The sequence below is a fragment of the Lonchura striata genome, chromosome 2 (genome assembly GCF_050655825.1).
Source record: "Lonchura striata isolate lonStrDom1 chromosome 2, ASM5065582v1, whole genome shotgun sequence".
Classification (NCBI taxonomy): Eukaryota; Metazoa; Chordata; class Aves; order Passeriformes; family Estrildidae; genus Lonchura; species Lonchura striata.
Window position 1 is genome coordinate 93,295,980 of NC_140704.1, and position 26,657 is coordinate 93,322,636.

General features: G+C 37.8%; 1 protein-coding gene across 2 annotated transcripts; it reads right to left on the reverse strand.

The window, feature by feature from the left end:
• Positions 1–244: 244 nt before the first annotated feature.
• Positions 245–26,657, reverse strand: CLPTM1L (CLPTM1 like). 2 transcript variants are annotated; one of them, XM_021528731.4, is made up of 17 exons: positions 26,396–26,657; positions 25,306–25,406; positions 23,778–23,967; positions 22,892–23,034; positions 20,903–20,981; positions 17,018–17,135; positions 15,487–15,581; positions 13,876–13,960; positions 12,435–12,538; positions 11,021–11,086; positions 9,970–10,020; positions 9,267–9,349; positions 7,435–7,469; positions 7,093–7,148; positions 6,971–7,015; positions 3,775–3,890; positions 245–2,531 (listed from the first exon to the last, which is right to left on the reverse strand). In XM_021528731.4, exons 1-17 carry the CDS (start codon positions 26,567–26,569, stop codon positions 2,447–2,449), a joined length of 1,626 nt encoding a protein of 541 aa, XP_021384406.2. In that variant the 5' UTR covers positions 26,570–26,657; the 3' UTR covers positions 245–2,446. The 2 variants fall into 2 exon arrangements, with proteins under 2 accessions (XP_021384406.2, XP_085427912.1); XM_085571786.1 differs by lacking the exon at positions 3,775–3,890.

A 26,657-nucleotide genomic window follows, 5' to 3' on the forward strand; every position in this document is an offset into this window, starting at 1 on the left:
TAGTTGCTTACAACAGTAGATCCCATTAGAAGTGAGGAAGTTTTTAAGTTACTCTTGGACACTTAAACAGATTCTAAGATATTGATTATCCAGCATGAGCTGGTTCACATACTGAACCACATTTTTAGCTGATGTCATTACCACAACTAGAAAGTTAAAATAGATAATTCAGTATCTCCAAAGTTACACCCTACAGTTTTTTTTACCACCTTTCTTTCCAGTAACAAAATGTAACTCTTTACCCTGTATGACAAGTCTTTTATTTGGAAATGGAATGCATAAAAAAAATGACTTGAACAGGAAAGTCTTGATCATTTTAAAGACTTAATGTTCTAATTTTATAAGCTTTATGACTATTGTATAGGTTATCATAAGGTCAGTGTCAAGAAATGCAAGACAGAAGACCAGGAAACTCACAGTATGTAAAGGTGCAAGAGAAATTTTCCAACAACTGTGTACAAAAACGAGCAATGAAACATCAGAAATATGGTATTCTGAATACCAAATATGGTATTCTGGACTTTGAGAAGCCACTCTAGAAGAATCAATGACTTGGTTGCTTTAAAATGGCACAAAAAGGGAACGTGCTATATGCATTCTTTATATCAGGAAAATTTTTCACACACGATTTACTTAATGTGAAATATTAATTTGCTTAACAGTAAAGAGCTCATTCCAAACAAATTCAAAACAGGTACAAGATACAGCAAATGCAGCCCCAGTTTTGCATAGACTTATTTAGGTGTGTTTAATGCTAAAGTCAACAATCTGTAGTTACAATTAACAGCATAAAGAGACTTTAACACTAACAGGAGATAAATATTCACTTCAAGACTCCTTTCCATTGCCAGCAGTGTGTAAGGAGGACTTCAGTACAAGAAAGACTGCAGTCTGTAGCAAAACACAGGCAGGCAAACTTCATTATCTATTTAGGACCCAGATATTTATACATTCAGACTTTGCAGTACCAGAACTGGATAAAATCCACTTCACAAAGTAGTTACAGACCATAGGAGCTGACCTGTATGAATATTTCCAATTCACCACAAATTGAGGTTAAACAGCCTTCCACAAACAGCATGCAATTTAATACACTTAAGAATCATTATGGTTTATTTGTAAATTTACTGACCAAAGCAAAACTAGAATTGGAAACTCGAATTCTGCCTTTTGGATTTTTTAAATTTTAGTTTATTTGCTGCTGAACGGAATGCACTCTGTATTTCCCTTACTGTTAATAAGAAACTTGCTTTTAAAAATCTTCAAAGATTTTAAATTTAAAATTTTCCTAACCATTTTTGTAAGTGGTTTCTAGATATATCTGTGGAATTTGGATTTTGGTATAATAATTCAACCTGATTCTTTTTTACAAATTTGAAAGAAGCAGATCAAAATACCTCCCCTAATGAATTTAATTCTCATGGAATACAGATTATAAATTGAAAGGTATGACTTGTTCTTTACCAGGCTTTTTTTTTTTTTTCTCTGTATCAGTGTAGTTTGTTGAACCTGTACTTGAGCAAAACAATTCCATTTGAATGATGTGTGTTTCATTAAAAAACAGGATGGGGCAGGGAGGGAGAGCAGAAAAGACTAAGGAATTATTCTCTTTGAAACATGACAGAATTGGCCTAGTAGGTCACCGTGGTACCAAATGATGAAGAATTTAAGAAACATTAGGAGAATTTCCTGGCAAGTAACAATGATTTGCATTACATCAATACCTGCTAATCCAAGAAATCAGGTTTGTCAACAATGCAGAAGGATTTCTATAAACTTGCATAAATATTGAAATAAATAATGTTACAGTTTTTTCACAGCTTCACTCTAAGAAAACTGAAACACTGCCATATTGTAGTCCAAGAACGTGGCAGAATTTGAAGTTTAACAACTCCATGTACCTTATCCTATATTTCCAACAATATATTTTTGTAGTGAGGAATTCACAATTTCTACAATTTCCATTATCTCCATTATCAAATGAGAATGATTTTTAAGAAGAATATAATCCAGTATTATACCTTTTATTTTTGACAGCCCCCAGTTTGGCAATAATCCATGATTCTGCTGTAACACAGTGTCTTGTTTTCTCAGTTTTCATAGCCTAGTGGCACAGGCACCACAGTTTCAGTTTGTGAGTTGTCTTAAAAACACATATTTGGATCTTAATTACAATGGTCAGGATGCTTAGGTTTTCACTGAAGAGAAGCTGAAATGCAGGAAGTTTATGTAATGTCATCTGGCAGACTGTAGACTTTGTGGGGATGGAAGCGGTCTTGAAAGAGGAGGGTATCAAAACTAGATTTTGGCAATATAGAAGATGCATTGTCCATGTAGTTCTGTCATAAGCTTTAAAAATACTCTTATTAAATAAGTTTTTCCTTCCTTAAGACAAGGTAATACACAAAGTGAGGAAGAGTCCAGGGGTCAGAATCTTCTTCAGTTCTTATTCACTATGAGCTTTTTTTTTTAACTTTTCTTCATAAGATTCTCCATACTCATTTACTCTGCTCTTATCCACAGGATAAAGCCTGACAGAAAGAAACAAATCTTTAGTTACATTACAGCCTCTATCTGAAGGAATTAAGTAGTTCTGTGATGCTTAATTTTAAAAGTTATTTTCTTTGTCATCGTATTCTCTATTCCCATTTGTGGCAAAACCCAACATCTTTAAACATTTGTACAGATGTATCAGCTTTTTCACAATATGACTCAACCAAATGTCTCATAACCTCTGAAGAGATATATTAGCTCCCTTAAAGCTTCACTGGAGTCTTTTCTCAAGCAATGCAGGACACCTCTCAATCTTGAAACCACTGCCCAGCCCCTATCTGAAGCTGCTGACCACTTAATTTCTACAAAAATAACAATAAACAAAAATGCTTATTCTTGGGATCAAAAATATGCTTTCTGTAACTTTACTATGAACAGTATTTCATAAGTAGTGCATATAGCTTTCTTCCCTGTTTTTAGTTACTCAAAGAATCTGAAACTCAACAGGAACTCAACTTACAAGAGAACCCGATAACTTGTTTTTGCAAACCAGCTAAATAAAAAGGCCAAGCAGGGCAGTCCCCTATCAGACAACATCCTTCACTACTGCCTTGCAGAGCACCTTGTAGAACATGCCTCAGACACGGAGCATATGGAGATGTGGCCCTCCGCAAGGGTTAGAAGCCCAGAACTGCTAAGGTGAATACAAGCTTAGGAATTTCTCTCATTTCCCTAACTTCAGGTATTTATGTCTTACATTTGATTTTTTTTTTGTTGTTTTTTTTTGGTTTTTTTGTTGTTGTTGTTGTTGTTGTTGTTTTTTTCTTTTAAATGTATTTTTGTAGTTTTTGTTTGGTTTTTCTTTTGTTTTTTTTTTTTGGGGGGAGTGGGAGGACTTGTGACTTCGAAATCTGGTAAAAAGAAGGATGTTGTGGGGAGAGAAAAGGGGTAACTGACACAAATTCCGAGTACTGTGAGAAGAGAAATTTTTTTACTACTCTGTATCATGTCCAGAATTACTGTCAGTTACAGGAACATATTTTTGTTCCTCTTATTTGTATTGAGATCTCCTTTATAGTGATCCTTTATGGTGCCCTGCTCACCATTCCCTTCACTAGGCATATACATAACTAACATTATCCAGACCATACTATACTATACATTACTATAGTATAAAACTTCTGCTCCAAGTCTATCCCAACCTATAGCTCTTTATAACAACAAGACTGCAACCATCTATAGCATTGTAAAAACTGTAACAAATATTAAAGGAAGTCATACCATCTTTGGTAGAGATAGACCAGGAACACAACATCATCTCTAAAGCATGCCAGCCTATGAGATGTTGGCATAGTGATGATAAAAGCAAATATATCATCAATAAAGGTGTTGAATGCCTACAAATTAAAAAAAAGAATACTTCAGTTGGCTGTGAAGAAAGGAAGTCATCAGTCATGCAAAGTTAGAAGCTTCCTAAATTGTTCATAAGAACACTGACTTCCTCCATATTTCTAACAACACTTAAAGGTTATGCTGCAAAACTAATTAAGGCAAACTTTAAAATGCCTTCTTTTAATGAAGACCATACTGTCTACTACAGCCCAGAAGTTACAAGTAAAAAGGAAGTAGGACTGTAAGAGTATTGTCATAGGAGGGGAAAAACAGAGACTCAATTTCAGAGAAAACTTCAAAGGAACTGGAAAAACCCCCAGACTTTTGTTTGTTCATTACTCAAATGACAAGATGTACAAAATGTCACTTCACTTTCGTTTTCTGTAGAAATTTGTGTAAAAATTTGTTAATTTATTGCTTTTAAGAAGATTAACTTAATAGCCTTGGAAAGACTTTAAAATATTTTCAGTGTTTTCCTGGAAGTAACTATGTCTTGAATAAGGGATGGCTAATTTTCTACATCATTTCCAATCAACTAGATATATTTGCTCTATTTCTGCAGCAATAATGAAAAGTAATTTAACCAAAAGGCAGCTCCTCTGGATCTGGCTCTTGGCTACAGTGCACCAGCTCTAATACTCGGGTTGCAAGAAACTGTTTCAACTCACTGAAAACATCAGGAAACAAACCCAGCAAAGAATAGTCACTGTTAGGTTAACAAACTGAGTCAGTAGCATGGCTCCTTTCAGTTTAGCAGGCTGAATGCTAATCCACACCATAAGAAGGGGGCAAGAGATGTAAGCACAAAACTCACTCTACGCAATGAACCAATGCTTATATAATGGAAGAGAATATCAGCAGAAAACGGGGGTGTTGGACAGGAGAGAGTTCTGATTAGTTACAACAGGAGAGCTCTTTCTGTCAGGTCAAAACAAATGCATCAGTCTGAAGTGAGTGAGGAATACAGCTGGCAATTCTCAAGCCTGTGCAAGGGTTTGTCATGGAGCAAACATAAAAACCTTGGCAAGCTGGAAAAGAGCCTTTCCAAGTCAACACCCAAGTGAGTGATCCTACAATGACAATGGAAAGAAAAAGCTAAATGCTCCATCTTTCAGGCACAGAGTCTCTATAAGGTACTGCAAGTGAATGCACCAAGGCAGCCCATTCAATAGTGTTTAGACTGGATAATTTTCTTTTGAGATTACCGCACTTGAAGGTACTCTTTATTAACAATAAAACATAAAACCCACAGAATCTAGAAAGTCAGAGCTCAAATTAAGGAAAAAACCCAACAAAGCTCTCTAGAACAATGGTCACAAGTGAGCCCTCAGACATTTCTTTCCGCTTCAAGTGAACATGAGAGCAAGAAACTCTAAATATTCATTAAAAAAGTAAAATACTCCCTCCAAAGCTCTCTAAATTAAACATAATTGAAAACAAAAATAGACTTCTTTCTCCACACACACGCGCCTTTGTTGTGGGTAGCCTATGGCATCTAAACAGGAACCATAAATGCTCTGTAAGAAAAGGCATCCAAGAGCAAGGCTGTACTGATTTAAAAGTTACTTGCTTAAATAACCTCCCGCTGTTGTTTATTTAACTGCTGATGTCTCTGCTCAGTTTTCTTTGGTGAAGTAAAATTGTGAAATACTTAATTAATATACCTTTTGCTCCCTCTTAAGAAACATGCTGATTTGCCTAGTATATGCCTGAAATACTGTGTTTATTGTTATTTTTGTCTCTATTTCACATCAAACTGCAACTGTTACTTTTGTCTCTATTTCCACAGCAACTGCTCAGTTGCTATTCTGCTAGCAGCTACATTTAAATCAGTTTTCCTACATGCGCCCTGTTTCCTTAAAAACAGGAAGGCAGCAGAAAGTTGGACAATTGCTATAGGCTCATAGAAATGGAAAAGCCTTTGTAATCTCTTTAGATGTGTATGTTTTAGTCCTTTTGTCCCACATCTTCTGTTCCGAACTGGACATCATTTCTTGAGCAATTTTTAACACTGTTATTTTAAAGTACAGATGTTCTGGGGAATTTTAAAATATCAGCACAAAGGAAAAATGAAAGCATTTATGAGTGGAAGCACAAGTAAAAAGGGTACATGGTGATGACATCAGGGCCTTGATGATCCCAACACATCCACCCACGGTTTCTCAGGACACAAAGGTCAGGAAAGCAAAGCACAGTACAAATACAGTACACAGTATTGGTGGGAAATGATAGTCAAAACACTATCAGGTCTTTAGGGGTACAAGAACAAAACTAGTATAGTTTCTAACTGAGGGAGAACATAGGAGATGTGGTTACTGAACAGCGGGTGTCCCTTGTTATCCACATCAGCACATATGATAGCTGACTGTGATACTTGGGTCTATCATCTTGGTGTTTGAATACTATACAAACCACTTGGGACACATGAGTGAGTGCTTGTGGATAAACAGCTATCAAAGGGTTAGTGAGCTGATTTGGTTTTAAATAAACTCACCTCCCCCTCCAAGGTCTGCTATTGAGCTTGGCTGCAGCACTGCACTGCCTTACCAGGGCAGTCTAGGCAGTGGGGACACCACAGTGCAGCCCCTCCTTCCCCCATGGAACAACACCCCTCACATTTGCCCAGAAGCTCACAATTACCACCCTGGCACAGAACAGTGTATACACTACTTCAGCCTCTAGTAGCTCCTGGAACCTGCCAGTAAAAGGTCTTTTAGCATTCCTAAATATTTCTTGAGAACTATCCCTCGCCAGTGATGCATTGACACCTTCTTAAAGTAACACATTTAACTAAGACTGATAAATTTCTCTGCAGGACCAACACCTGTACTTATGCAAGAGAGCTGACAGTACAAAAAGCAGTATTATCATAAAAACTAGGATGCAAGTATTCTCATCACATGGAAGTCATTATGAAAAATAAAAATCAGTGTGTTTCTTTATTTTAAGAACAGTTGCAAACAAGTTTAGTTGTTAAAACAAAAAAGTACTGCCATCCTTAAGCTGTTTTTTATTAGGCTCTTTGTTACAGAAAATAATTTTCAAAATGAAAATGCACCCAACTTTAAATTAGAGCTTTACTTACTTTGTATGTGAAAGCCTTCCATGGTAAGTGTGCAACAGATTTCATCTAGAAATAAGAAATATCAAATTGTAATAAAGTCTGGGAGACTAGAAAAGTAGACTTTCATCACTTTTGAATCTTACCTTGTAGTTTACAAATAGTTGGGGCAGCATAAACAGGAATCCAAAAGCATACACTCCTGAAGATGAAATTTGGAAAACAAACAAATGCACAGATGTTAATCATACAACTGTACTTCCATAATTAGTAATTTTCACCAATTTTTTTCTAAGAGTGAAGATGCATCTAATTCTTTTGTTCACTTTGGGTTGATTCTTCTCCCTTTTTCAATCACTGTGATAATTTAGTACTAAGTTATTGATTTGTATTACACTGATCCAAATGACAGCAGTTAATATTCTACTTTTGAGTCCTGGCCTTCATCTGAATAAACATGTATAGAAAAGGGAACAGAAGGGACTCACCATTGACAAAGCTGTTAATCAACCAGGAGTACCAGCTACAAACAAAGAGAGTACAGTTATATTTCTCTTCAGCCAAAATTATACCACATCTATACACCACTGTACACCACATGACTACTCCAAGAAATAGCTGTGTTATAAATTACTCCATGCAAGAACTAAATACCTCACATCTTCCTTGGATTAGGAGGGGCTCCAGAGAAGGTAGTTTAAGCAAATGATACTTATCAGTCCATGCAAAAAGTTTTGAGAGGCTTATCACCTGTTTTTATATTTTTACAGACCATTTTAAGACATCTGTGTTAATAATCAGATAACTGACATGAGATACGTGCACTGTGCATGTAATACTGTGCACTGAACCCTGACTGTATTAAAGCCTACAAAGATAACACTGTATTCTAAATATTAAAGAGTCACTTCATATGGCACAGTAAGGAGTCACCAAATTTCAAACAAGTACCATTCAGTGCAAACCACAACAGTAAGTATGTAAAAAAAAAAGTAAATACAAAGAATCTAGATTTTTCCCTCCTTACATCTAATAACCTTCCCAGATGTTCAATGGAGCACAATCCTGACAAAATAATGGTAGGGCTACAGACAATGACAGAATCCCACAGTTGTGCTTGCAATCCTGAGAACAGCTAATAACTGTCATGGTCTGGTTACATCATTTAAAATTAAACTTGCATTGCTGTGTTACTGATACATGAAGAGTAACATTACAGTTATAGCAGCATTTCAGTAATCCACAGGCATATAAAGAATGAATCAGAAAACGCCTCCAAGATTACAGGATAATCCACTGCTAAGATTATTTGTTCTGACACATTTCCTTACTGATTTAACAATGGCAATAATTCTATTGTATGAATTGCTTTCACTTCCTTAAGCTGCAGCTCATAAAATATCTAAAATATAGTACTTTGAAATACTAAACTAATTCAAGAATTTTGTCAGAAAAGCAGAATTTTAAAATGCTGCATATTTGTTAGCTGCTTACTAAGACAAGAACTTTCTGAAAAAAATGCTTTCCTAATAGCGCAGAAATTGCCCCAGTTTCTAGTATGAGTGTTACATTTCATTATGCAACAACAGCTTAAAATAAGACTAGGAAAAGCTACTACTGCTTGTTTTCTCCCATCCCATCTGGGCCTAACGACTATTAAAAAATGCCTACATGGCCTTACCATGCTTATGTTTGCAGGATTTTCCTACAACAAAGTTTGCACTTCTTGCATCTCTCCAACATAAAATGAACCAGCTATTTTGAGTGAAAGGTGACAAAGGTTTCATTTGCTCATGAAATATTGAATGTTCAGCTCTTGCTGAAGTATTACTATGTTGCAGGAAGTTCATGGCCCTAAAGGAATAAAGAGCCCTTTCTAAAAAATGCTTTTGCTTGCTTGCCATCATAGCTATCATATCTAGAAAGAGAGAAGACTGTTGTTCAAAGTAAATAATTTTGTGAATGTTTTTGCTTCTTTTTGCTATTGGACAAGTTCAGCCACTGAATTCCATTCATCTCTCCTATCACCAACTGGCCCTCTGAACATCAAGGGCAGCTTTCTTCCTTCTCTTCTGATTGACTTGTATGCAAGCTACTGAATTCTATGCTAAAGTAACTATCAGGTAACTTGTGAAATACAACAGCCTATTGTTACAGGATGTTAAAAAAACATCTATACTCTTCAGCTTTAGATAGAAAGGACAAGGAAATTTCCAGTTCCTGGCCTATGCATCAAGCTAACAACCAATTTCCATAACCATGTAGAAAAAATGGGGAAAGTTTCAATTCCATATAAGATTAATTTATAGAGTTACAGTACCTTTTGTATTTGACATTCAGCAAGGAGTAACCTGCCCCTCCAATACACAGTGGATAGAGCAAGTACGACAAGTATTTCATAGCCTAATGGACAAGGAAAATAGTTTGTTAGTTCACTAGATTCTATATGAACAGATTTTTCATGGCATTAAATAGCCATGAAAAGAAGAAGATAGCAACATAAATTTTTTCCTGAAAATCTTTTCCTATTCCCAAATGTCTGCTATTTCTACTATGCTTCCACTTCCTAGTGGTGGTGGTGAAAATTCCAAAGTCCAGTACAGACAAGCAATCACCTCAGAGCATTGCACCAAGAGACAGCGCAAAGATCAGTCTCTAAAAGTAACTCCCTACTTAACACCAATGTTGTCACCTATGCTCAACTTCTTTCAAAAATCAGGAACCATGTGAACTTTCCTTCTGTAAAAATAATAAGTACAAATATCAGCTTTCAAATTTGTGAGTGGTAATGCTTCTCAGAGCAATGCCTTAACCAGATTCAACAAACAAAAGAACTATTTCATTGTTTCCATTCATAAATTATCAGAATGAATCTTCACTATCTGATCATCTACACAATGATGACCCACTTGACAACTGTGAGGATGTGGAAAATACACTGTAGACAAAAATAGCAAAACAAGTCAATTAACACGTGACATATACAGACTTTGTAGACTGCAAGTCACAGGATTCCCTCTTACCTGGGCATCATATTCCTCGGTTTTCTTTTCAGAGTCGTTGTATGCACCAAACTGCAACACACATGAAAACCATAATCACATCAGAACACAAGGGGAAAGCCTTTTCCTGTCCAACTCCCCACATTAAGCAGGTATCAAAGCTTTTAAAAGCTTCTTTATAGCAGAGTCATATATTTGTCCTGTGCAGCCTACTAAATATAGGGTAGGCAAAAAGATTATCCTTTAACCTCATATTTTATACCAAACTTCCAAGACTTCTTTGCTTAGAGAAAAGCTGTTAAGACAGCAGAATTCACAATGCAAAAACCAAGTCAAGTAGCTAGAAATTTGTCAGATAAAGAAAGCATTTATGAAAAGCCATAACCATGAAGACGTCATGGATTATCTCTGTAGGTCTACAAATTCTGCCTGCTTCAACACAGTTCCTTGACACAGGAACAAGCAGAGCCACCAGGTGAGCCACCAGTCACTCTAGACACATAGACTTTAAGCAGCACAAAACCCCAGCACTTCTTGTGAAGAAACACTGAATCTTAGACAACTGTTTCTTCTACCAGCAAGAAAAACTTTCAGTGCAGACTGCACTTTGCAATCTCAGCACTTCATTTCACCCAGAAGAATCATCTAAGAGTCTACTGTCCCCAGAACATGCCACATCTTCTGTTAGTTCCACAACTGAGAAGTTACACCTACAGGTTCATGAAAAAGCCAGCTTCTTATTTCAAAACATGATGGCACTTAAGAGTGCCTGGCCTCAGCACAGTCCCACCCCACCTATAAAGATTTAGCAGGGCTGACAGAGAAGTTCTGAAGTTTCTTGCACCATAAATACATACAAATAGTTGCTGCTTCTAAAGAACTCAGAGAAAGAGACAGGTTTGAAAATGCTCATCCTGCTATTGGATGAAGCTATTCATAGAGAGATGTAGACAGGTAAGTTTTATAATTTAAAAAAATTTCTTCATTTCACTACAAGTCAAGATGTACAGTAACCTGGAAACAGATGGATGACTTAAGAGTGTAATCATTAACAGGGCAATGTCTACTATACCTGAAATTTGGGTCTCAAACCTTGCCACCTGATTGTCATTTTCAAGGCCTTCTTCACTTTCCAGAGCTGTGATTAGCAAAACCAAAAAATGCACATAAAAGATTATTACACAAAGGAGCATCTTACAAAGGATTCATATAATTAAAATCAAGATTCCAGAATACCTGTTTTAACCATCCACTGCATAAAGCAGTAGCAGCCTGATTGCAGCACACACTGCCTGTGTCTACACAAACCAAATGCCATGTCATCAAACAAGTACAATGTATTAAGTCTCTTTACCAGATGATGTAATTTAAGTGAAGTAATGTAGTCATTCCAGGATATCTGAATGGCAGTACCTAGGTGGGGTTAGCACCAACATGCACCCCCGTTCAGGCATTTAGAAAATTCCAGTAGTCACCTGCCAAACAAGTTTTTATGTGCCTTCGATGAAGGTGCCTCAGAACTCCTAACAGTGATTAAATTGGCACTTACATGGTCATTACTTTTCAGTAGTGGATTACAAGCAAAAATCAGTGAATCTGCTGAATTATTTTTGATTACTTACTGTACAGCTGTACCAGTCTGACCCTAATGTAAACCAAAAGTTTAAGTTCACTTTAAAATTTACTCATGTATCCACATTGCTACACAGATTTGACAACTTAGGCAATGCAACTGCCCAGGAGAGCTGCACTCCCTGAAGATTTTTTTTTGTGGACAATGTTCATTTAACTTTAGATACACCAATATTCTCTCCTCACTCACCATATATTCCAGACAAAAAAAGGGGAATATCGTAAAGATGATCCTTTACTGTTATCTTTGATAGGAGTGAAAAAATTATTTCTTACAGAATCAATGGCACTATTAGTACTGCATGAGAAACGTGAGTTAAGTCTAAGCTGTGAAAAAGTTCTTCCTAGCAGAAAAATTCCTCTGAGATGTACTGTCCGTATGATTGCTGTCACTTTGAGACAGTTGTGTTACCTGCAACCCACTGACTAGATGCGAACTTTTGGAATCATGCACACAGGCAGCAGTCTCCTCCTTTTCCTCCTTCCCAAGTCACCTCAGTCATGGCACTGTCTGTGGGCACACAGCCTGCTTTTTGACAATGCTTCCATGCAGGCTTGTTGACATGGTTATATTGGCTTGGCCAGGAGTGAGGACTATTGGATGATGTGATAGCTGGAACCTCAGCATCACCCTGTGTTTGGTTACTACAGTATCAGCTGGATCACCCCAGAACAAACTGATACTTCCAGTTTAGTTATTTGATCAAGGGACACCATCTCCTCTGTCACTGAAAGCCAAGGACATGCAAGCTCCAGTAGTTTTCCAGTAACTAGTTTAGCATTTATTTTTCTACTATGAACTATGGGTGTTGCTGCAAATACTGGTATCTGGTGCTGCAGCTTTAAGAACTCACCTCAATCACCGCACCAACGCCTGCTGGGATCAGTACCAATAAACTTGTTTGTTCATCCCAAAGGAAAAGAAATATTACCACAGTACTAAAGCACCGCCAAAGCACTAGACAGAAAAGATGAAAATGGAAGGCTTATTAATATTTAAATGAACAGCTGAGATGACAGAAGAGTGATGGTCTGTTTGGTGCAATTCTGTCTTACACAATTTAACTATGAATTTCTTTTATGTACATCTTGATATATCTAGTAGTCCTAGAAACAGCCAGTAATCTCTGGCCAAATAGGGAACAAGAACATTTTATGCAATCCTTATCACAGGAGATGAAAGAAAATTGGAACATTTAATGAAGACTTCTGTACTGAAGCAATTCAGCAATATGTGAATACAATTAGGAACTACATTCATGATTCTTGTCTCCAGGAAGCTGAAAGGCTGTGAGATAATATAATGTCAGTACTTGAAACTCATTTATTGTTTGTAAATGTTAAGTCTTTTAAATTTGACTTTACTGAAATTTGAAACTGGCAATTGACTCTTTCTGAAATTCCATGTACCGTTTTGAATTTTTACAAACTTTCTGGCATTCACATGCTAACAGCAGTACAACTGCTTTAAAAAAAACAAATGTACTCATAAAAATGATAAATGGATTCTCCACGTGATAAAAATATGTTGTTCATCATAAACTAGAATGCCTTTTTTCCCTCCCATGGTATTGATATTCCTTACGTGTTTTAATCCTTCTGTAAATATGATAGAATTAGGGATCGTCTCAGAGGTCAAGTGACTCCAGGTTTACAATTTTGTTTCATAATCAAAATTGGGAAAAAGCAATTGGAAAAACCTTCATCTGTTTCTAGGAAGGCCTGGCAGGATGTCAGATCACTATGTTTCTCTCATCTTTCCTATACACAAATCAAGTCAATCCTCCCATGCTCTCCCCCTCCCCCCACCCCAGGAACCGCTATTGCTTCTGTTTACATCAAAGCCCAAATCAAGCAAGAGCATTACAATACAGCACTTTCCACCCACAAGTATCTTGGAACCTGTAGCTATCTACAAGGAATACAAGGGACTTGCAGAACAGCATTACTCATGAAAGCACATTCTCTCCACCCACAGAAGTTTTTCTGGTCTTCTTTTCTCAGAGTAGTTCTCTGTTCCTTCGGCAAGGAAAACATGGTAACTGACTCAATATTAATCTATTTCCCAATTCCAAGCCAGTCAAACCTCAGTGGTGACACAAGTGCTTAGACTCAAGTGATGAGCACAGAACCAACAAAGTTAGAACCATCTTTGTAGACTGTTAGCCATCTCTTCTTTGTACGCAAACCATTTTGCTATCTCTGAGACCTACAGAGTGTCAACTTAGAGCAAGACTGAAAACACACACCATAAAATAGACAGCACATAGGCAACACTTTGCATTCTATCCATACCTGCTTTTGTAGACATCCCAATCATGCTCCTCTTTTTCTTCCAGAAACTGATGTCATTTTTAAATGCAAGGAAATCAAAGAGAAGCTGCAAACAGGAAGAAACATACTCATTTGCTTGAAACATACACTCATTAGAGACTGAAAATGTTAACAATGGTATTAAAAAAAAACCATTTTAGAAGATTCAGAAATGAAAATTAAGACTCACAAATAAAAAACTAAAAAGAAAAGTTTTTGTAGAAGCCCAGGCTCTAAAAGCAGTGCAAAATGACAGGATGAATTTCAAACACTACCAAACAAGTCTCCTGTAAAGAAAATCAGAGACCCAATACAGGGTAATTCATCATAGAGGGTGAAGAATGAGGACCGTGAGGAACCACACACCTTAAGCAACCAGGGAAAAGCATAGTAAATTAAACTAAAAATCCTCTGTATTGGATTGACAGTCATTTTACATTTGGATAATATCAAAACTTTAGAAAAAAAATCCTACAATACAGAAAGCCAGGTTTCCTCTGTATTTTGTCACTGAGCTGACCTAAACTTTCAAGACATTTTAGAATTTAATTTACTTGTAGGAAGCTTTTTTATTTTCTTCAATATTGTCATTCAATATAGTTTTGGTATTTCCTTTAAGCCTTCAGTGTCTTAAAAAAATCAAAAAATTTTGGGTCAGTGGATTTTAATGAGGAAATTTTCAGGTGTTTTTGTGAGGTTTGTTTGTTTCTTTATGGGAGGCTTTTTTTTTTTAATTATTTGGGGAAATGACACACAAAAGAAAAATGTATCAGAAAAGCTTCTCCCAGTCTACAGATACCTTGCAACCTGATAAACAGAGTGGAAAAATTAAATTAATATGTATGTCATTATTATATAATGTCATTATTAATATGTAATGTATTATATTTATTAATATAAAGTCTAAGGCTTTCCAAACAAGTTAACTGTATGCAAGTATAAAGAAACATAACATTCCAGGCAAGCTCTTATCTCTCCCAGAGCATGGGAACTGTGTTGACTGTAACTGTAGATTACAAAAATGCTCCCAGTGTCTAAAAAAAGTTGTTCATTAAAATCAAGATTCAGATTTAAGCCAATGCTAAGAAAGGGACAAACAACAAAAAAAAATAACCGTGAGTGCTCCACACTACAGAACACTTTTAGAAGCAATCTGTATCAGCTGATCTAAATTTCTCCAGGGATTAGAAGTCAGAGACTGAAACCCCACTACAGATGCCCCAGCTATGCCAATGGAGTGATCAATCTTGTGAGAAGTCAACAAAATTTAAACCAATGTTGACAGGCATATGAATTCTAGGGGCTTTGGTTCAACTACAATGTAAAAAAGTGATAATGAAGGTAATGCTTTATATTTCAGTCAAGACTGGTAATTTCTGTATCATTAGCTCAAATTTCTGCCTTATTTGAGGTTCTTCTATTACCTCTGGATTGGAAATATAGCTGACTTTTGTACCAGATAATGCCTCTGCTGCTCTACTGAAATTACTATTTTCAAGAATAATTCTTAATAAATGAAACACCAGAAAGTCAGACACACCTCCCCACCTTTTTTTTCATATTATGTATTTCCTAAAAACTAAAAACACTTACATGGAATGCTGCCACAAAGAATGTCAAAGCCAGAAAGTACAAGTTCGTATCAACAAAAATTCCTTTTACTTCATCTGCATCCTTTTCTGAAAACCCTACGAAAAACAACAAGTCACTGTGCAAGAAGTAGCATTGCTGTTATGCTCAAGTCTAGTATGAACGGACTCTTATGTCACCTGCACAAGTTTTGTTAAAGAATCATAAATCCAAAATACGATGAAAGCTTTTCTGGTAAAATCCTAATCCACCTATATTCTGGCAAGTTATTTAGCTTGCCCCAAAACCAAAACCCATCAGTTACAAGCCCTTAACTTTTATAATTACAATGTGGTTTGTAACATGCCTTTAACATATTCTGTAATTACAATCTAAGCTGACTACCTGACAAATGGGAAGACACCTTAAATCATTTTGGCCTGAGCAGGAAGTCAAAATAAGGTTTTGCAAACTGCCCTCTGAACTGTAAAACCTTTAAAAAAGGTTTTACAAACTGATCTCTGAACTTACAACTGTGTAGCTTGATACACAGAAAGAGTAAGCTTCATATCAAAAGCTGAAAATTAAGGAAAGGACTACACAGTAAAGGACAACAAAAGTCAGTGAGAAACATGGCCATAGATGCAACACTATGACTGAAGTCCACAGTTCTTAGAAAATACAAATGCTGCATTTATGGCAATAGTGCTTGAGTTCAGCACCAACTTACTTTGCCATCACAGCAAGAACCTGGCCATTCTCAAGTGATTTTGGAGTTTTGCTACTAATCTGACTTCTCCAGGAATTACTCCAATAGGAAAATTTCAACCCTTATGTTTCACTATCTACATACTTGGGGGGAACAAGTAGCATCTTACATAGGCTTTTTTACCAGGCAGAGAAGGTACTCTCAGGATGAGAGGTCTTGATATCTGTGTCTACCACACGACAACTGAGGCATGGAATATGAAAATTTCAATTCTGAGGAGGCTCACAAAAAATTGTGGAGAGGTGATGGTGGACAAATGCTCCACACAAACTGAACAAACAATTACTTGACTCTTTCATGACAGTTATGTTCAGCAGACATACTTCTAGCTTTAATATAGATTAGCCTGAGCTAAGGAGAAGCAGTTGGATTTTACTCAGTATGGCCTGCTTATCTTTCACTGCAGATCTATGGCTACAGTGAGCAGCTGTGTATACCTTATATCAAAGCCTATGTACCACTGATCCAACTTTCTATTCCATGGATGATAAGGGAAACCCGTGGCGAAAATGCTCTTCTTGATTATGTCCTCCAATGCTTTTACAGAATACTATGCACATAAAATAAATTTTTAAAATGGTTAATTCACCTCTGTACTCTTGTTCCCTACCACATGTCAACATATATTTTTATCTTTAGCTTAACGTGAATCAACACAAGATTTGTAGCATTAAATCACTTCACCAGCTATCAAGAAAAAAAAAAGTGTCATCTATGTGCATAAAAGAAACAAATTAAGGGGTTGGTTGTGGTTTCTTGGCCTGCAGTCATTAAAGGTAAGCATACCAAATTGCTGGAGGGAGTACACAGCATCCTGCATGTGGATCCAAAATCGGAGTTTTCCAAGAGATATTTTGTCATACGACACTGTAAGAGGTAGCTCTGTTGTTGAACGATTTATAACCTGCATTTCAAAAAGATGTTTCATTTTTTAATAGCAGAAAAATGGCAATAAGTATTTCCATTCATTTTTTTTTTAAATAAAGAAAGTGATTGCATCACACTATAATGTAATCACACAATTTTTTGAACTCAGTTTGTTTTTTAAAAGGAGTAAGATCTTAGACTTCTATATCATGCTAGAAGTCTTTTCATTTTTTTCCAGGAAATGTTAAATTAGCAGTTTATTCTGTTCAAGTTTCTACAGCAACCTCACTGTTCCTGTATACAAATGGCTCTGAGATAGCAGCATGAAGTGGGAAACGTGTGCTTAAGATAACTCTTTTGACAGTTCTTCTCTGAATGTATATGCTAAGATTACCTAAACTAGAATATTATACAAAAACCCCAAAAAACCCAACCAACAAACAAATTGTATCCCAAAGGTCACAGTCAGAAATTTACTTCATTGAGGCTGATTTTCAGAGATATTGAAGGAGTGAGGAAGCAAGATGATGCCACTAGCTAACACTCATGAAAACACCACAGCTAAAGCTAAGTGAGATAACTTTAGGATCTGGGGTTTCACAAAAACTTTCTTTGTGCATCCTACAAAATAAATCTCTGCTATTTTATCATCTACATGTTACTTAAGCTGGGAAAAAAAGTCTTAAATTGCCTCAGCTCCTTCTGCATGACATCTCTCAAATAGGTTTAAAAGAAACCACAAAACCCCCCTTGTCCTCTAAGATGGTAGAATACTCAGCAGATACCTCAGAACAAGTTCAGGCAGTCTGTTTTACATTTCCAAGGATAGCTCAGGATGACAGCACAATGAGTGCTTGCCAATCTCAAGTACTCATGTTCAGTATCTGTTGCTCCAGGCTCCTAATTACTCCCAATCATAATTCCCATCTCAGACCTGCTACTCTACACTGCATCTGTTTCTACAGTAATCAGTTAGCTGACACGTAACTGAGGTGAATGGGCTTCTTCTGATTCTTGTAACACTGAACATGGTTTTAGGCTCCCCACCTACCACTCAGATGTGAACTGAGGGCTATGTTCATTCTCCCATTCACTCTTTCCCACACTGAGTACAAACAAATCTCAATTTCACCGCATTCCCAAGACCCTGTAAGCTTTTCAGACAGGGGCAGAACATGTAGGTACATGAGGGAGAACAGAAGCTGAGAAAGTTTTATGAATACAGCAGAAAGAAAAGCTTGAGAAACTAGAACAGTGTCAGGGATCTCTGAACTGAATAGAACAAAAATCAAGTGTGGTTACAGCTGACTGTACAGAACACTGGTAAGATTCTACAGCCATTTACCAAAAACTATATAAACAGCTTCCAGACTGCTTCTCCTTTTCAAAGGATTCCTGTAATTCAATCAGTCTCATTTCAGTTTCTCAGTCTACCAAAGACAGTGTTAACATTTACGGCAGAAAGAGAAAAGAAATTTTATCTGTGAAGGATGGACAAAAAACAAAAATTTTGCAAATGCCTGGGTAAGCAGCATGTGGCAAATGCACTCTTCACAGACAAAGAATTACTATGGAGGAATTAGAGGTACTGTAGGGAGGAAATTGGATTGCAATAGAAGACAGAGATGGGAATTCTCCAACACCAAAAGCAAACTAAAATAAAGGTAAAATTAGAAGAATGAATTCTTTCTTAACAAACAGCTTAAAACCCGCAGGTGGATGCCTCACAATTGCAATGTGAGTGTGATGGTTGCTAGGTCTTTGAAAGCTAGAAATGACCAAATCCCTGCAATACAACCAACTCCTGCAGTATAGCATCATTACTTCTAGCACTCTACTTAATCAATACTACAAAACAGTGTGCAAACACGGCATATAAGTTCAGTAGTATGAATTTTAAAATTATCTCCTTATTAAATTCTGTGCAATCCCAAAACCTCAGCATTTAAGCACATGTAAGAACATGAGGAACACAATCTCTAGACTGCAGTACTCACCACAGAAGACCTACATCTTGAAGAAAATGAGTCAGCTGACAATCTATACAGCCCAGCACAAGCTGGAAAAATGCATCTTCAGCTCCATGCTTTTAGGTCAGGCATAGAAAATGGATACTGTCTGTGCCCCTGTTTACAGTAAAATATTAACCTGGCTCCACAAAAGCTGTACCACCTTCTCTCCTTATTCTTTCCTGCTCTTCACTTACCACTTAGTCTCTCACAGAATGCTTACTTCAAGACCACTCTTTCTGCAGGGCTTGAGAGCAGTTTGGCCAATCACTACTGAGACATCACATAAGCCAGTGTGAAGGGGAAGGTCGCAGGTTTTAGTGGAATAGTCTTCGTAGCACTTCCCAACATCTTTAATGACTTTCTAAGGCAGTGAGTTAAACATTAACTGTGGCATGCATGACAACTGCAGGAAGGTCATTAGTAACATGGGAATTTATTTGCAAACAGGGTATATGACTTGACCAGTTAAAAGTAATTTCACATGAATGAATTGGACTGGATGAGCTGTGATAAAATTTAAAACAAAAGACAATGACCACTAATACAAACATTACAAATATGTATCTAAAAAAATACAGGAAAAAACAATCTGCTGTCAAGACTTGTAACAAATGCTCAGGAGTTTACTTTGCTGTACAAATCTGGGGTGGGACACAAATTTGTAAAGATTCTCCTGAACACCAAGAAATAAAACCCTTTGTCTGAGCTAAAGTAATGAATTGGAGAGACCATTTTGAAGGTTTATGGGAAGTCTGAATCTACAAAGGCTTCCAACTAGAAGATGCATAATTCAGACATGCTCATTTAACAGTTTTGAGACACTCCCAAATTCAAGCCAGTGCAACTGAAAAGAACTGCAAGGCTTAACTAAGAGCTGGTAAGAGCAATATGATTTAGATAATGGGACTGCCATGTGCAACCTGTAGCAAAGAAACTGCATGATTTCCTAGAAGAGAAGAGTTGGGCAAAAACTGAATACAGAAAATTATATTTTTTATTTATTTATTTTTTTAACTGCTAGAGTAACTAAATACTAAAGCAGGTTGCCCATATAGGCTGGGGCCTCTCCATCCTTGGATATAACTAAATCTGAACCGGAAAAGGTCTTGAAAAACTCACTCCACAAGATCCTACTCTGAGAAGAGACAATGGACTAGCAATCTCCAGAAATCTCATCCAGCTTCATCCTCCTGTAATTCCATCACTGAAGTTTCAAAGTACTGATTTATTTGAATGCACAAAATCATTGGATGTATGGTGACACCAAACTTTCAGGTGCTCAAGTTAGTCTAACGTGACAGACAGCAGCATCAAGAAACTTACCCACATTTGAATTTTGAGGACATAAGAGAATAGCTACTGACTTATCTCAATGTACCTCCACCATCAGCTGTGGATATTGTCAATATGCCTAACAGGCATGAGAATCTACTCTGGAATGCTAACACATCATAATAAGGAATCAAACTACTGAAGAGACTGGTCCAGCCACTACTGCTGCTACAGTGATGTCCTCCAAATCCACCTAAAAGCTAGAAGCAATGGAATTCAAACATCTTTGATGGAATAGAAGACAGTGACTGACAGATACTTCTGCCAGAGAGAAGTCTCAAAACCCATACCCAGCTTTTGCAATTACCACATTAGGTCACATTAAGTTAAATGGTCACTGAGTCCTTTTGTGTATTTATACTTCTTCATTACAACAACCTATGAGAAAATCTTAATTTAAACAACATTTAAGATTATTGTTAAACCTGTTAAATGTAATTAAAGGTATTCTATTACTCACCATCAAATCTTTCACTCTGTTGCTTAGCTGATCAATAAATAATATTGGAAGGTAATGCACTGTCTTCCCCAGCTGAACCCTAGGATGTTTAAACATGGATTTTATAACTGTAGTGATCTAAAAAGAAAACTACTTTTATTCAAAGTATAAAAATGCACTCATTCATCACTTTCAAATCTACCCATGTGGAAATTTCCCACCATCTTTTCTGGCACATTTTCTTTTAACACATAGCAAGAAATTAGCCACTAGTCTAGAATCAATCTTTCATTAAAAGACACAGGTATTGAAAAATTCATATTTGTTTTCATTCTTCTGCAGAAAGACAGAATAAAGAAATAAAAATACAAATGAAATTGGTTGTGATTATACTGAAGCTTTTGCATGACCAAGGGAAATGTAAAAGTCTGTGGAAGAGAAACATGCTGAAGTTTACTGCCATATATTTGTATCCTTTGTCTCAAATACCCCCTTCTACTGAGACATGACACCCCTCCACCATCTCCCACATTCATCTCTGCCTGGCAGGACATCAGTCTCATGCTTTCACCCACATGGAACCATGAATGTGATGGCAGATGCACAAATGAGAAGGATACTACTACAGGGACTGTACAAGGAGCAGAAATCTTCTCTGCCATCCATAGAATCTCTCATTTGGATTGCTATACTACTTCACCAACCTGCACGAATCCAATAAAAACTTCCTAGCCTTCAAGCCCTCTATCAAATTGGTTACTGTAAAGTTGTTTAGCAAATTATGATCTACATGCAGTTGCTTTGTCAGCACCTTGGAAAAGTATTTAGCCCACTACCCTAACAGAGACAAATTCCTAAAGTCTTCACTAGAAAGGCAGTTATCTACACTGTGATGCTCTTTGCAAAAATTTATGGAGTTGCATCATGGATATTTTTAAAGCCTGAAAGCTGAACTTTAGTTGTTGATTAAAGCTGTTGCATGCTAAGAAAGACTGCATACTAAACACACAATGTGCAATAGTAACACACAAAAGGTCACAGAAACTGAGGTTCAGAAATAGTGCTTGGTTATTTAACTGAAGTGATTTAGATTTTTATGTAATAACTATGATTAAAACTATTGTTAGTGAAATTGCAGCAGTTTTTTCATGTGCAAACTCTTTTCCTGTCTAATGCCGTAACAAAACAGCACTGATGCCAATCAACCAGAAAAAACTTCCTCATCCACCAACCCAAGTCCAACAACTCCTTCTTGTTATGGGTCTATCTATTCTGGCTGGAAAGCTGTCCCAGAACCCTGAGGTCTGCTGGTTAACCAACTACTTCTGGATTGAAGAGGGTACTTATGAAGAAAGGCATCAACATACAGCAGCACAAGCCTATACAGCATTACTTATATACTTGATACTGGAAGCAATTGAAGCAAGCTGCGAGCAGAAGCTACTGCCTGCACCTAGAGGCCCAAAAACCCATCCCTGTTTGTTAGTGTTTTCTTGAGGAAAATGACATAACATTGTCACACTGTCAAAATAAAATAAAGGGAATCATAAAGGGAGAAAAAAAGATATCCTAGGAGATCAGCTGTACCTCTTCAGCACTTCCAGTTTGGACAGGTAACTTGCAGATGAAGGAAAACTGGAAAGAGTCAAAGGATGGGAATTGCTCTGAAGGCCAGGAGGACAATTGGAGAACAAACAGGTTTGAGGCCTGTTATAGCATTTTACCTGTGTATTTGTAGTTCTGCTTTGCCTTACTATGTCAACTCCACATAGAAAAAGTATTGTAAACTCTGAGCTGCCCAGGAACCAGGTATCTCCAATGAGGCTTCCTAGTACATAGTATCTTAGCAGCAATTTGTCACTACCAAAATGCAAGCATTAAGAGCATCTGCTCTTGTCTCTAGGTGCCCATTTAAACATAAAATACTGAAGAAGGTCAAGGAAGACTTTTGAAGAAATGTGACATAAGTTTATAAATAACATATCTGACAAAATTAAGTCATCAACTTACATTTTCATGTAACGGTGAACATCAGCAGGGAGCGATGACCCATCAAACACAAAATCTTCCACCATGACATTTAAGGTTAGTCTTGACCTCCAGTGAGAGACCGGCTCATCCAGGGCATTGGTCTGTTTTTCTGCTTCAATTTGCTTAAAAAAAAGAATAAAAATACATACTGCTAATCAACACACATTTTTGAACAAGGTAATAATCTAACTCAAAGAATCCAGGGAGTCATTAACTATATCATAAACCAGAAGCCCGCTAAGAAACTATTTACATTAATTTTGACCAGATCGAGTATTTTGCTCAAATATAACAGAATGGAATTTAAAGGCCCACCACAATCTGACACTGAAAAACTTCAGTGTCCATTCACAGCTTTGTTCATGAATTAACCTTTATACCTTGGGATTGTGGACACTAGTAAGAAGAAATCACTTTGAAATCAGAACTATACGATAATCAGATATTACTTCAAAACAGTAAAAAGTACGATCAACCAAACATTATCTGTTTGTCTTCATATCTTATTCTGCTACCTTACAACAGCAAAGCATATTATTTCATATGAATTCAATTCACTATAGAAAGCAGCGCCATGCTGTTACAGAGTAATTTCTACCAAAAGCAATGAATCCTTGAAGCAATTATTGTTAGCTAGGGAACTGTTTAAATAACTAGCCAGCATTTTAAAGAGCTCTACCTCTGCTCTGCTAAGTGGTGTGCTATTAGCAAGATAATTAAGAAGAGGACTTTGACTTTTTTTTTTTTTCTGTTGTATCATTCTTAGTTTAACAATGCAAGCACAGCAGATACTAACACCAGAAATGTCTGTAAAATAAATTACTTATTTTGCAGATGTTCTTCCATAGATGGAACACACACCTACCTGTGTGGCTGATTCACCAGTGAGCAAATTAATCTCCTCTGGTTTGGGGACCATGTACGTGGTCAGAGGGCTTACTATATGCACCTGCTTGCCATCATGCCAAGGCAAAATGCCAGCATGGTGAAGAAATACAAATGCATATAATGTGCCATTATTTCGGGTTTTCTTTGGTACAGAGACATTCACTGTCCTAAAATACAAAATAAATATATTATGAGATGACATAGCACATGCTGAAATATTTAGCTATTACTAGACACAAATACTTCTGGCTAACATTTTCCATAGCTGGATGGGGTAATTTTTATTTGCATCACAATATATGCATTTCCAAAGATTTACTATTATATTAAGATAGTTTAACGTCTGTCCACTCCCTACTTTATTGCCCTAGGACTGCATCATCAATTCTTTTGTTGCTTTCCTCTACTGATAGGTCACAGGGCCAAAATTATGACAGCACTTGTAAAAAACCAGTCTTCATGTACTGAAGATGCATCACAGATCACATACATGGTACAATTTAAAAAAGAAAATCACAAAGTTTTGCCATGCACTTTACATTAATAAAATATCTTCTCGGCTATGTCATGCCAAGCACAGAACTCTAAACTGAAGCCCCAAACCATGAAGTCACTCCCCTTGTACTAGCCAAGAAATCATCCTACTTGTGCCCTTGCATAATGCCTCCTCTATTCCTGTAGTCTTCCTCAGCTTATTCTGCTCTGAATACTTTCAATAGCTTAGCAGACCCTGTCAGTAAAACAATTCTTATAAGGTCTGTCAGAGATGAAGTTCAATATGACTGAAACTGTAACCAACAAGTTCTTTAGTCACAGAAAATGAAGGGAGTGAAATAACCTTGGAGACTGTGATAAGAGAGTCAAGAATGGGGCAATTATTTTAAACAAACAAACAAAAAGTTACATAGCAAATCTGAAGAACAAAACAAGTAGTTCCAGTAATTTTTATTGTTCAGAGGCATATGCAGAGTGCATATTTTTTCTACTAAAAAATTTATCTAAGGGCACAGTCTTGGCACCAATATCCCTTGAGAAGATCCCCAAACCCTAGACTCTTGGAAAAGAAGGTTAAAATAAGGTTTTCTTATGTGATTTTTAGCAGAGAAATAGTTATGGAAGAGCATGTTGCTAAAACACAAGAAAGGAGAATATGATTTGACATCTAAGGCCTGTTCCAGGTCTAATGCCACAGCAATTAAGAACAAAACAAAGCATGCAGCCAGTGTCCTACCTATGTGATTAGAGGCAAGTATGAAGCATTTCCAAACACAATTGTCTTCAGATTTTCTCAATGAAAAGTAATTTTTACTGTTATAAGTAAGGCACGGTTCTACAAAACGTTTGCCTATATGGCTGAGAAGAGCACGCTGATCCAAGCTAACCAATAGTGAAATCTACCTTGGCTTCATACATACTTCCATCCATGTAACTCCTAGTAAGGATGAGCACTTCAGAATTCAACAAAGAACTCTGATATCTTGGATACTACCAGTCCAGATCCTTACCTTTCAAATTTGGACTCGATATCAAAATCCTCCACATTCAAAACGAGATCTATATTGCTCTCAGCACCAATGCTTGACCGTGTGGTAGTGTACACACTTAACTGAAACCAAAACACAGCACAGAGAAATTAAGAGTATGGAAATAAATTTATGCATTTCTATGTTTAGAGTCCAGGTCTGTCTTTCAGTTTCACTAATTCCCCCAGTTACAGAAAGGCTGTATAAACAAGGAAAGAAAAAAAAAAAGTCAGCTCCTTTTGCTGGCAGAAACACAGCCACTAAATACAGTTTAATGTATTGTACAGTTTAATGGGATGACCTATTCTGGAAGTTGAAGAAGTGGAGCCATTTCACAGAACCAGAGACACTGTCAGTAAAGGAAAGGGTCTCTGTCAGGGCTGGAAAGGACCTCTAGAGGTCACCTTGTCCGACGCCCCTGCCAAGGCAGGGTGACCTAGAGCAGGTAACACAGGAACGCGTTTAGAGGGGTTTGGAACGTCTCCGGACGGGGAGATTCCACCATCTCCCTGGGCAGTCTGCTCCAGTGCTCCGCAACCCTCAACATAATGAAGTTCTTCCTCACAGCGAAGTGGGAGTTCTTGTGTTTCAGTTTATGGCCATTACTCCTCATCCTGCCGCCAGGCAGCACTTAGAAGTCTGGCACCATCCCCCTGGCACGCATCCTCAGGTATTCATATGAATTAATGAAGACTTCTCCGTCTAAACAGAGACTAGACAGGCCCAGCATTTCTTCCGCAACGCTGCTCTAAGCAGTACGTGTGTGACAGCAGACATACGAAATCAATAAAAACCACGACCCCGAGCCCTACCCAAGGGAGCTCTCCCCAAGGCCGGCAGTACCGGGAGGAGGCAGGGACGGGGTCAGGGGCGGTGCCGAGGTGACTCGGTGTACCGAGGTGACTCGGTGTACCGAGGGGACTCGGTGTACCGAGGGGACTCGGTGTACCGAGGGGACTCGGTGTACCGAGGTGACTCGGTGTACCGAGGGGACTCGGTGTACCGAGGGGACTCGGTGTACCGAGGGGACTCGGTGTACCGAGGGCCCGCGGGCCGTGCCCGCCGCGCTCACCTGAAGCTTGGGCCTCCGAGCCAAGTAGGGCCAGACGCATCCCCCGGCCGCGCCGTCCGCCGCCGCCGGGCAGGGCCGCGTGTAGACGATGCCGTACATGACCCAGCAGGTGTGCGCCACGTACAGGGCGAACACGCCCACCACCAGGCTGGTGAAGGAGCTGCGGCTCAGCATGGTGACAGTGCCGATGGCGGCGGCCGCCCCCGCCCGCCGCCGCAGCCCCGCTCGCGATCCGCCGCCGCCGCTCGCGCATCCCCCGCGC

What these genes read in the sequence shown, in the direction of transcription:
- CLPTM1L (XM_021528731.4), bottom strand. Translation starts at nt 26,569, where the DNA reads ATGCTGAGCCGCAGCTCCTTCACCAGCCTGGTGGTGGGCGTGTTCGCC. An exon ending in ATCGAGTCCAAATTTGAAAG is followed by an intron (nt 23,968 to 25,305) that starts GTAAGGATCTGG and finishes TTTGTATTTTAG; the next exon opens with GACAGTGAATGTCTCTGTAC. An exon ending in GCGTTGGTGCGGTGATTGAG is followed by an intron (nt 11,087 to 12,434) that starts GTGAGTTCTTAA and finishes TGCTAATCACAG; the next exon opens with CTCTGGAAAGTGAAGAAGGC.